Source organism: Nothoprocta perdicaria, unplaced genomic scaffold, assembly GCF_003342845.1.
Source record: "Nothoprocta perdicaria isolate Ctin4 unplaced genomic scaffold, notPer1 scaffold_103, whole genome shotgun sequence".
Taxonomy (NCBI): Eukaryota; Metazoa; Chordata; class Aves; order Tinamiformes; family Tinamidae; genus Nothoprocta; species Nothoprocta perdicaria.
The window spans coordinates 874,891-887,155 of record NW_020454128.1 but is presented as its reverse complement, the minus strand read 5'-3'; the positions used below and the strand labels follow the sequence as shown (position 1 = coordinate 887,155).

Genomic DNA, 12,265 nt, shown 5'->3' with positions numbered 1-12,265 from the left:
GGCCCTCAGGTCTCAGGCTAAAGCACAAGAACAGAGAAAACCCAGAGCATCTGCAGCGTGAACAGCTAGCAGTGAAAGAGCAACATCGTGCTGGGCTAATTCCAACAGCTCTTTCATCAACATAAATAGTCAGATCAGGCCCCGGTCTGAGAAGAGCATGAAGGTCTGCAATATTTTCAAGAGGGGCTTTGTGCTTTTAACTGTCAATTTTTTCATTTAGGCTTTTATCACATAAAAATTCTGTTTTCTGCAACAGGGAAATTACCAAGGGGAAAAAGAAAGTCTGCAATTCCTTTTGCAGAGAACACCGTGCGATTTTGAGCCCCAAGCCCGTGGTCGCTGCGAGCAGTGGGTCCGGCCGCCCGCTCCAGCTCTCCAGCCCCGGAGAGCTCCACCTGGCGGGTCCAGCTCTCCCGGAGCTGCTCCGGGACGGATGTTGGGAAAAGGGAAGCCGCGTGGAGCAGAGCCCCTTCAGAGCGTCGGGAAGCTGGAGGCAGCTCGGCCGGAGGAAGGAATGTGCGAGTGTCTGCTGGTGAGGGCAGGGAACATGACGGGCTGCGGCAGGAATGCGGCCGCGTGCCCGGGTAGCGGCCGGAGAGGTCGGCCGAGGATACGGGCAGCAAATGCCATGCAGGCTTCCAGCGGATGGGTTGCATAAAGCAAAGCGGAGCTCTGCGGAGCTTCCTGTGAACACGAGCAGCCAGAGGAGAAAAATGCAAAAAAAAAAAAAAAGAAAACCAAGGAACCTTACACTCAATCTTGCATTCTCTGCAGGGGAAAACGCTGCAAAGAGTGGGTTTGCATCATCTCTCACAGTAACAAGGGAGCAGGGAATCCACTTGGCAGTTTAATCATCACCTCGCGGCCCTTTGGGTGCTGTTCTTGCACACCCTCTTTTGGAGAGTGCTGCCCCTCACCAGGCAGGCACAGACCTGCTCCGTCCCTTCGCCCCTTCCCAGCAGGACCCTAAAGAAACAAAGCGGGGATAGGAACGGGACAAAGCTGCGGCCTCGGATGCGGCTGCCGCAGGCGCTGGCTCCCCGGCCGCTCCGCACAACCTGGGTGTTTGCAGGGCCAGTACTCGAGCAGCCCCGGGCTGCAGCCGCTGCGCCCCGGCCGCGCGCACGGCCAGCACGGCCCGGGGCAGAGCCGTCGCCTCGGCCGCGTGCAGCTGCCCGGCACACGCCTCGCCGCGCGCACAAAGCGGGCTGCAGCGGGCGGTCACGCTCCGCGCTCCCCGAAATTAGGCACGCGCTGCTGGGTGCTCTAATCTCCTCCAAGCTGCGGTCCTTTCCAAAAGGGCGGGCTCGTCGCCTGCCCAAGCCTTGTGCTTTCACCTCGTAGACTCTCTGGAGCCACAGGGCCAAGTCTCACCCAGGTCGCCTTGGCCTTTCCGATTCACAAAGCAGACGCGCACCAAGCCGCGGCCGAGGTGGCTCTGCAGAGATGATCTGGGGGGTACCCAAAGAACTGAAGGACCCGGCTGCTCCGGCAAGAGCGTTAGAGACGCGTGGCCGTTGCCACACCAATTGGCCCTGGTGGAAAAACTGCTGCAAGGGCTAATTGGAGGGCTGCATATCTGCTCTTGAACTCCCAGGACAGCTGAAGAAACACCGGAGATGCTGAAGAAGTAGGGCTGGAGATCCCTCAAAGGAGAACCAGAGAATCATAGAAAACACAAGACAGAATCATAGAAAACACATAGCATCACATAGAAAACACAACATAGCATCATAGAGACTCGATATGGGTTTACAGAACACCTTAACACCCACTAGAATTGCTTAGAGTTTTGCCAGAAGAGCTCGGGAGCGACTGTGATCGGATCCCCAAGCCCCACCGCTTCCACGTGCTCCTGTTTGGTCCCTGTGCTCTGCCCCAACCAGACTCGCGCCCTGAGAGCCCCAGCCAAACCCGGAGCACAAAGTTTGCTCCTGTTTCTCGCTGCTTACGCCACAGCAGCTGGTGCTTCTCAAACCCCGGCAACTCGATGAAGAGGAGGCAAATACATCTTTCCTGCAGGCCCATCCTTAACCTTTTAAGGAAGAAGAGGGGGGAAAAAGGCCAGTTAACACTGAAATCCTCCACCTGGAATGCTTCCTGTTTTTCCAGGCACCGCAAGCTCTTTCCATTGCTGTCCATGACAGGGATTGCTCAGAGATCCCCGGTCCCGTGGAGCCCTGAAGGAGGAGGCAGCGGCTGCAAATGGCTTGGACGGAAGATTCCCAAATGCCACCCCAAAGCAGCGAATTCCCCTCTCCGCCTTGGGAGAGATTAGGGCAACAGCTGTTTGAAAGTCTTGGGTGCTGAATCACTGCAACAAGGCGGGGAACGTGTCTTAACAAGGACAAGCTCTACCAGAAACCTCTGCAGAAGCTTCAGCAGTTGGTTCAAGGACAGAGGCTCCGGTTGCTGGTGCAATCTGCAAGAGGACTCAAGCGATGGCAGAGAACATCCAGGTAGAAGACGCATCCCCATCCTTGCAAACAACCCATTTCCTTAACGTCCTCAACCCAGGCCCTGCTTTGGCACCCTAGTTACAGCAGGGGCTTCGGAGCCGGGAGCTTGCAGGAGCCTGGAGAGCTCTGGGTGCCTGTAGGGACCCTCTGTTTGCAACTTGGGCATATTCGGGTGCTGCCTGCTGCTGGAACCTCTTCTACAAGTTCAGGTCCTACAACCCTCCTGCATTGCAGCAATGCAGAGCAGCAGCAGCGCTGCTTAGCCCAGCTCCAAGGACCTTCCCGCCGACCTAAAGAGCACGGAGGACAAGCACGTGAGAAGGTCATTACCGTCCCCCCATTCTTCAGAGCAGGGGAGGGCGACCTGCAGAAGCAGCGCGCTCGGCCGCGGGTCCCCCCGCCACGGGGCGGCTGCCCAGGCAGAGGGACACAGCAGGTCCCCGCGGCTCCTTCCAGCCTTCAATGCGTTTCATGCGTTATTTAGTAGCAACAATGGCAGGAACAATGGGGCACGAAGGGACACGGTGCCCGCGCTCAGGCCCAGCATCAAGTCGCTGCTGCTGGGGACTGTCCCCGTCCCCACGGGCTCCGGGGAAGGGAGAAAACTCTTGTTTCGGCGCGCGGAGCCTCCCCGCGGATGGTGCTCCCAGAGCAGCTTCGCGCCTCCTCCTCTCCCGTTGGGGCATTTTCCCCTAGAGAAACACAGCAAGGAAGAGAAGAGGGATGGGTTTAAGACGTCGTGAAGCCCAAAGCTGCAGTGTCACTTGCCCGTCCAGCCCAGGGCCCTGGGAGGACAAATGCAGGACGCTGGAAAAGCTCTTGCTCTTCCGGCGTGTCCTACCTGGCCTCAACGGAGCCGGGGAAAGGGCAGAGCGAGCAGGGGCAGCAGGAGCAGGGAAATGTTATGCAATAAAAACATTCAAAGTTCATATAAATCCCGCTTTTAATCATGGACAAAATATTTTCAAGTAAAATAACAGTTTTAAATAAAATATAAATTAACAAATCGGAGTGCTCCAAAACAACAAAGGAAGTCACTACTCTAGCAGAAACAAAAGCCTCGACGTATCCCAGTTTTTTCACCTTGTTGGTGCTTCAGGGAGATCTTTTAATGATCAGGAAACAGAAATAAGGATTAAAAAGTGACTTTTGTCACCATATGGATACAGCTTTCAAGACAGAGGTGAAGCTCTCACAAATAAACAAGGCTGATATAAGCAATTTTATGGAAGCACAGCACTGGGTGCAACAGCTTTTTCTTCTACATCACAGTACCTATTTCAGGATATGAAACAGAAAATCTGTCCTAACAGGATGGTTTTTACTGCTTTTGAAAACCCGGTGCTTGCTTTTCTTTAATCTTAGTTTGCCTGAGGACAGTCAGAATTGAGAAGCCAAATACCAAGCGTGGATCAGGAAAAAAAAAAAGAGGAAAAAAAAAAAGAAAGAAAAAAAGAGAAAAAAAAAGTCCTCACTCATCCTAGCTAATAATATTTCACAATCCCACCCAAAGGATGAGAATTTGCACCCATTCTCTTGCCATACATAGCTTAAGCTACTTCATTTACTGGCATCTTCACTCTTCCATCACACACAAAAGTGCATTATTTAAAAAAAATAATAAATTGGCAGATAATGTCTGAGGAGACCAAGCCAAATTGACCCCGTTTTCCCATATTTCCAAAGCCTAGCTGAATTCGCACTTGGGGCGATCTGATTCTTCTGTGATTTAAAGGGAGAAAAAGGAGAAACCCTGAGGCAAAAATGGCTTTTTCTGCAGGCAGTCCAACAGAAGCTCTCCGCTCCGGAGCACCTCATAGGGCTCCCGGGATCTTCTGTGGCGCGAGGCCTTGCTCCATCCATAGGGACGGGGAGGAACCGCTGCGCAACATGCGCCTGTGAATCCTCCTCAGCCGCAGCAGGTAGAGCAGGATGGAGAGCAGCACGATCAGAAAGCAGACAAAGAACAAGTAGTGATTGTAAACAAAGGAGAAGCTTCTCCAGTGGGAGTGACTTCCGCGGAAGTTTTCTTGCTGGATGTCTCTGAAAAGTCAAAGAGAGAGACCTCAGTCACAACGACGTAAATTATCCTTTTTAATCGACCATTTTTAAATTATCAATTATGTGAATTATCAAACAAAAGGCAGCCCATCTTCATGGAACAGGCTTATCGAAAAGTAGCAGAGCCATCTGACATGGACACTTGGATATGGAAACTTTATAAAAAATGAACTAGAAACAACATTTTGTCTCCCTCTGTCTGCCACTGCTTTGCTATCACGGTCTCCCCTTCCTAAAATGCTCATCCCCTCCACTCAAACCCTATTTTGAGGCATTAAAGGAAACAAGTGGTACCTTAAAGGTAAAAAACGTGTTCGGTAAAGAATGGCTCCCAATGTCCATTGCACTTCCTTGTCATAAACCTGCAGAGCTGTTTTCAAATTGCTGTAACTCACAGGAAAAGAGAAGCCACTGTGAAATACTTCATACATCCAGGCAGACTTAAAACACTGGTACCTAGAGAAAAAGTAGCAGAGAGTCAGGCATCTAATTTCTCAGCAGTTACAGAGTCCCAAAGGCCTGTGGAGCACGTTTACATTACATTGTTATCAGTAATTATTTACGGCTGATGCAATATTTAAGGTTATATTCACACTTGCAATGATTTCATTAAATGGATCATTTGGACATGACCTCTCCCTGGCAACTCTGCATGAATGCCTTTGCTCTACAAACGCAAATACTCACTTCAATCTGTGGAGATCAGCGTGCGATGCATAAAGACCACGGTCAAAACGTTCCCGCAAGATGGACCACTTAGTGGCACAATAATCCTTAAAAACAAAACAAAAAAAAAAACACTTCAATGCTGCTTCTGCAATTGGACCGTGAGTCCTGTTCCCTCTTGAGTCAATTCTATTATTGTGTCTTAAAACAAGCATTTTAAAATAAAGCCCAGATGAGGCAGAGATGCCCTGCGCTAACTCTATACAGAGCGAAAGCCATTTTGCTGCAAGAGCAAAACGCTTCTCTGGAGCAGCTTTTTAAGCTAGGAAAAGGGAGTTTTTCTCTCCAGAATATTTACCTTTGCAGCTTTAATAAACTTGGCGGCATCGTAATCTCCTCCCATGCGCAACACATCCTCGGTGCAGTAGTAGAACTCGGAGAAGCCGTAGAACTCGCTGTTTTGGAAGTGCACGGCGGGCTGGTAGACGCCGTTCAGCGACGTCTGCGTTTCGTTGGTCTTGTTCATGAAGGGCTGAATAATTTCGCGGCACAGGTTAAAGTCTCCCGTCCCACGCAAATACATTTTCTGTCCATTTTGCTTAATCTCATCCTGAGCATCCAGGGGCAGGCAAGGATCTAGGTAGGGCGAATCAGAAGTCACACCAACCTGTTTGCCCAGCAGCCTGTATACGAGAGCACGCACAGCTGTAACAACTGCACAGCAGAGGCAGCAAACTGAGATATTACAGCATCACAACAGAAACACACGCTCATTTAAAGAGGTCTCAGCATTTCAGCCTGTAGAAACTGAGCTCTACTCCAAGACTCTTTCCTACATGGATTAGTAGGAGGCGGAGGCTGCTGAGCCTGGCGCTGCACAGAAGCCCCAGCCCGGAGCCACTGCAGCCAGTTACCTGTTCCTGAGCACAGCGCTGGCAAACAGGCTTTCCTCGTATCTCTGGCGTGCTGCATTCCCTCCAAAGCCCAGGAACGTTGCAACGTAGACTCTGTACACGTGCTCCGTTTGGTGAGCATCGCAGCCCAGGTTGAATTCTGCTAGGAGGTTTTTGGCTACCTCCTCCTGTAAAACACAAGTGCTGCGATTAGCTACGAGCAGCACGGACCAGAACCCACGGGCCAGCCCGCTGCACAAGGGGATCCCTTAGGATCTCCACGCATCTCTCCTTACTCATCTATTTTGCTCTTCCCAGGTCCACATGACCTCCTATTTTATAAGGAGAGCAGAGCAGACTACTTGCAGGGACTCTGTCACTGCTATTGACACCCAAGGAACCAAAAAGCCAGGAATTTGAAACCACAACTACTGGCACTGCAGTCTTCCTAGGAAAAAAAGGCTTCTCTGCAGCTGTTATGCTCAGTGGTGCTTCCCAGTGCCACAGGCTGTGAGCAGGCCAGCTCTGCTGGCCAACAATCACTCTGGATTAATTTTCCAGCTCAGAGGCCTCACGATTTTCAGGAGACCTCTGTCAGTCTCGCACCTCTCGTCAGGTTTCATACGTCAGCGGGTTGACGCAGCTCAGAAAGTGTTTTCAGAGACACGCAGCAGTAGCAGCACCTCATGCAGAAGGTGCTCGGGAGAGTAGCAAGACACTGTAGGGCTTCCAAACTCAGGAATTGAGGAACAGGACCATGCAGTGGTTAATGCCCATTCTCCATCGGATTGAAATATCATTTCTCCAGGTTGAAATACCAAATTCTCCAGGTTGAAAATATCATTTTTAAATCAATTTATGCTCAGATAGGGTCACGCAGCAGCCATCATCAACTGCTTGCTACTCCTATTTCCAAACTCATATCTCACATTCACTGTGACAATCCGATTGTTTAATAATAAATAAAAACACTTGGTTATTTTTGATCAGCAGTCCAAAGCATTTGCTATGCCACATGCCTGAAACAGGCAGAGCAGTTATTAAAGCATGCAGCAATGAAAAAGAAATTCTACTTTTGGTCTCTACGCTTCACAGTACTCTTAAGCAAAACAGATACTTAAATAAAATGTATATGCATTTATGTACAAAGAATGCACATTCACAGAAACAAAAAGTGCTGCTAGTTATACAAATTTAACATCAACTTTCTGAAGGAAGAAAATACAAACAAAAAGCTTAGCTGATGAAGGACTCATAATTGTCATCTTCTCTTGCCATGCTGGGATGTGATGTAATGAAGAAAAAGACTCAAAACAATGGGGAAAAAAAAAAGAATGTGTGTTAAAATAAACCAAAAAGAAAAGAAGAAAGTTGCACAGATAATAACCTGCTGTGAAGAGGCAAAGCTTACAGTTTTAGGGACTTCGTATGCTATCTGAGTCGATACTCCGCCCATGTCTAGAATACCCACTGTCCTCTTACGAAAGATGCTCTCCTTGTTCTCGCTGCCTGGCACGTGGACCTCCACAACGGCTTCATCCTCTGCAGGAAACAACGAAAACCCTTTGAGAAAGCTCACGAGGGCGGCCCTAAAGCAGCGCTATCCTCAGAGCACCCTCTAGCTCCCGTAAGAACCAAGATCACAGAGGCTTCCCGTGCAAGCCAGGCTGGGATCAGCACTCACGTGAGCACTAGCACTGAGGGATGCATCTGAAAACACCCCATGGATGCTGAAAGCAGAGCAGGAACAAACCTGAAGTCCCTCCTAAAACCCAGTTCCCATTTGAGATACCTACCATCATCTGTATGCTCAAATCTTCCAAGAACAAAGTTGATGCCAATCCACGCATACACTCCTACGTAGACAGGGGAGAAAGGAAGGTGCATTTCAGAAGCGCCTCCTAAAAACAGGGGGGATGTTTTGCATTTTACTTGCTCTTCCGTACCCACGTGTTGTTTACTGCTAATTAGAAAGCATTTAGACAAGGTAGAAGATTACAAAAGAACCTGGATGCCACCCTGGGCCACATGCTCTAGGTGTCCCTGCTGCAGTAGAGGGGTTGATCTCTAAAGGTCCCTTCCAACCTTAATGATCCAGTGATCTGCACACCCTCTCCTGCCATTGAGGAATAGATCTCTCAACTGAATTCGAGTTTTTAAAAGTAATCAAAAAATTAGTCAAACTGTAGCAGGAAAGAACTTTCTGGTGTTAACCTACCTTCCTGTTTCCCAGAAATAACTTCTGCGTGTGAATCTGAGAACAGAAAATCAAAATGCACGGGGATATCAGTGAGCAGATCCCCCAGTATTGCCTTCTGCTGGCTGCAAAACAACATTTTTGAAGAGTTAGGATTAGTCAGAAACAGCAGGATCACTACTCTAAACGCTAAAAGCGAGGTGAGCGGTAACCTTTCCGGCAGAATCCTCATGCCTGCAGTGCAGAGAATATACAGAGGAGTCTCTTTGTGTTTCGCACGGGGCACGTGCTCAGCAGCAAAGCTCAGAAGTGGGGAGATGTAGTCGCTGACCTTCTCAGGAGAGCTGGCGAACTCGGAAATACCTAGGGAAAAGATAAGCATGAAAGTGAAGCAATTTAGGCCCCAGGTAGTTCCTGCCTGCAAAGTTTGATAACCAACACGTGCAACAGGAACAAACGACCCGAAGCCGAGCACAGGAAGTCAACACCAAAAAAAAAGGGGGGGGGGGGGTTAAAACTAACAGTGATTCATCTTTAAACATTAAACAAGAACTTGTATTACTGTTTTACACAGTCACCTATTTGTACAGTTGGATCAGACAACTTTTTAAAAAACTGATTATTTATTAACATACTAAACAGAATTAAACTGACCCCCAATCTGGCAGTTTTTTACATGCACAAAAATCCCTCTTCCTCCTGTTCGCCTGTTCAGCCCTAAAGCTGAAGAACATTTTGTGCAAGCCAAACACAGAAAAACCCCAGGATGCCGCTCAAGTTTCCTTTATCCAGACATTTTCAACACAGTGTCTGAAAAAACACAGTTGGGAAAGGCAACTATATAGGAAAAAAAACCCTAAGAATCAGTTTCTTTCCCGTACCTGGTTTAATTTTCATAACCACTGGCTTTCTGTCCTTGTCCCTCATCTGTTTGATGTCCAGCAGATCGTGTGGGTTTCCGTTGTGCCGGGGCCAGCAGTACACAAAGATCCTGGAGCCGCTGCTGCCGCAGTCCACAACGATTCCATAGTTCAGGTTGGGGTTGTTTGTGTCCGTAGCTTCAGTATCCGTCACCCGGGCAAGATATCTAGGAGAAAATGTGGCGTTGCTATGTAGTAATTTGAATGCACCATTAGGTTTTTCATAATAACAAATTAAAAACATCCTCATGGGGGGGGATTGCTCAATAACCAGTGTTTTACACTCATGAAGGGTGGGAAGTGCTGCCTGAAAGGACCAAATTCTCAAAAAAACTCTGAAAACCCCTTCCAAAACAGCATCTTACACGCTCACACTGCCCTGCTTTTGTTGTGTTAAGGGACCTGTGCCACCTGCAAACACCTTCACACGGATATGCGGAAGGGAAACCACATCCTTGCTTCCAGGGAGCACATTTTCAACTCTCACCTGTGGAACCTCTTATCCCTGTAAGCGCGTCCATACTTATTGCGGATAACGACCACGGAGTAGTAGAGCAGGGAGACGGCGGCAGCGAGGACTCCAACGACGAGGACCTGGCGCAAAGTGGTGTTGAGAACCCGCGGACACCCCACGGGAGACAGGCTGAAGTGCCAGGACGCAGGGAGCAGGCACGAGATGCTGAGCCTGAAGTTCAAAGAGGACAACTAGGGTTAAAAACGGACTCTAGGAAAATGAATTGCAGAATATTCTTTAAAAATAAAAAAATCATAAAGATAGATTTTCTATTTTTTTTTTTTTTTTACGTCAGGCTGCATTTAGCTGCAAATTCACGACCAGGCCCCGCACAGTCCTCCACGGGCACCACAATTCCACGTCTCGGCGATCTCCCATTCCCGCAATCCCGCGTTCCCGCGTCGCCGCCATCTCCCATTCCCACAAGCCCCGCTCGTCCCGGCCCTCACCTCCCCATGTCGGCCCCGGGCAGCAGCAGCGGGAGGCGGAGAGACCCGCGGGCTCCGGACACGAGCCGGTCACCTGGGCCCAGGGGGACGCGCGCCGCCTCTCACGGCCATCGCGGCTCCGCTCCTGGCGGACGCAAAGGACACAGACAAATGCAAAAAACCGCCATGATCAACATTAAAACCGCTGCTCCTGGGTGTGGCTCCCCCCCTCCCCCGGTAGGGGCCCAGGCGTCCGGCGCTCACCCCGCGCCCCGCCGCCCCGCCGCCGCATAGCAACCAGCCAAGGCGCCGCTTCCGGCGCCCGCTGCCGGAAGTGACGCACGCGCGTAGCCACGACAGCAGCGCCCATTGGCAACGCGTTCCTTGCGAGGGGGCAGGGCCTCGCGGGAGGGGGGCGTGGTCTAGGTGGTGGGCGGGGTCGCGCCGGGAGGAGGCGTGGTCTATGGTGGCGGGCGGGGGAGGGGTGCCAGCGGAGGGGCGTGGCCTCCGGCGGGGCCTGCGCTGAGCCAACATGGCGGGCGGGGCAGGGCGCGGGAGCGCCGTCTCGCGGCGGCCGGTGTCGCGCGGGGCTCCGCGGCCTCTCGTGCCGCCCTCCCGGGGCTCCCCCGGGATTGTAGGCGCAGCCTGGGTGCGAACACCGGTGTAGGGAGACTGGAGAGGGCGCTCGGCTTGTGGAGGGGAAAAGCGCGCACCTCCCGAATAAAGAAGCCGAGGCCCGTGCCGAGCGCGGGGGTTTTGCTCGTGGCCCCCAAGCCCAGTGCGTTACTGGGGGACGGCGACACCCGCGGGGAGCCCCCCGGCGCCAACGGCGGCGGCAACGGGGCTACAAAATGGCGCCTGCGGGCGCCGCGGCGGGGCGGGGGCAGCGCCAGCTGCGCGGCGCTGATTGGAGGGTCAGTGTCGGGGCCGTGCGCTGATTGGCCACGGCGGGAGCCGGGGGTGGAGCCGCCCGTGGCGCGCGGGGGGGATCCCGCCGCCAGGGGGCGGCGCCGCCGCGGGGGAGCCGCCCGGACGCCGGGGCCCCTTCCCCGCGGCGCGGAGGGGGTGGTCACGGAGCCGGGACCCGGGGTTCGGGCGGCGGGGTCCCCGCCATTGTGGGGGCCTCAGGAGCTCAGAGCCCTCGTCCCGGCGGTGTGCGGGAGGCTCGCGAGCCGCACGCCCGGTCCCCGCTGTTTTGGGGCGCCTCGGGAGCGGGACACCAGGCTCCCCTCCCGCCTGGAGGGGTGTCAGCGCGCAGGCAGCCCAGTGCCCTCCAGTTTGGCGGATTCAGCAGCCCAGACACCCAGGTCACCTCCCTTTTGGGCAGGTTCCATGTTCGGGACGCCTGGATCCCCTCCAGTTTGGGGACGTTTCCGGAGCGCGGATGCCCACGGCGCAACGTGCCGCAGGGAGGCTCCTGCCTCAGCCGCCCCTCCGGCACGCGCAGAGATGGGGCACGGGGCCCACAGGACGCACGGGTCACCGGCGAGAGCAGCCGCTGGCGTCAGCGCGCGGGGCCGTGCGCGCGGGGCCGGACTCTGCCCCGGCTGCTGAGCGGGGCCGGGCCCCCCGCGGCCCCCGGCCCGTGATGCCGTGGCTGCCGCCCGCTGAGCCGCAAGTGCCACCAGGGAGCCAGGCGCCCGGCCAGCCCCCTTGGCCTCCGCGGCATCCACGTGCCGGGGTGACCCGGCTGCTCCTGGCGCGGGAGCCCAGCGTCCTGGCCCGACACTGCCCGCTGAGCCGCGCTTCCTGCCAGGGAAACAGGAACCGGCCCTCGTCCAAGGATCCCAGGGTGCCAGGGACTGGCCCTGCTCCAGGGACCGGGGGGGTGCGAGGGAAGGGCCCCAATCCGGGCACCTGGAACCTCGTGTAGGCACCCAGGAGTGGCCCTGAAGCAGCCTTCATCCAGGGATGGGGCACCGGGGATCAGCTTGGTCCAGAAACTGGGAATGCGCGCTGATCTGGGCGCTGAGAAGCAGCCTTCACCCAGGAATGGGGCACCAGAAACTGGGAATGTGCGCTGCTCTGGGCACTGGGAAGCAGCCTTCACATAGGAATTGGGGCACCAGGGAGCGGCCTGATCCAGAAACCGGGAATGTGCGCTGCTCTGGGCGCTGGGAAGCAGCC

At 53.4% G+C, this 12,265-nt stretch overlaps 1 protein-coding gene across 2 annotated transcripts; it reads right to left on the bottom strand.

Annotated features, from left to right (window-relative positions):
- Positions 1-3,384: 3,384 nt before the first annotated feature.
- ENTPD4 (ectonucleoside triphosphate diphosphohydrolase 4) lies at positions 3,385-10,182 on the bottom strand. 2 transcript variants are annotated; one of them, XM_026043565.1, is made up of 12 exons: positions 10,160-10,182; positions 9,684-9,881; positions 9,158-9,363; positions 8,489-8,639; positions 8,298-8,401; positions 7,876-7,935; positions 7,467-7,621; positions 6,101-6,267; positions 5,545-5,869; positions 5,208-5,293; positions 4,815-4,976; positions 3,385-4,502 (listed from the first exon to the last, which is right to left on the bottom strand). In XM_026043565.1, the coding sequence occupies exons 1-12, from the start codon at positions 10,165-10,167 to the stop codon at positions 4,274-4,276; spliced, it is 1,851 nt and encodes a 616-aa protein (XP_025899350.1). In that variant the 5' UTR covers positions 10,168-10,182; the 3' UTR covers positions 3,385-4,273. The 2 variants fall into 2 exon arrangements, with proteins under 2 accessions (XP_025899350.1, XP_025899358.1); XM_026043573.1 differs by having other exon boundaries at positions 7,491-7,621.
- Between the last annotated feature and the right edge of the window lie 2,083 nt (positions 10,183-12,265).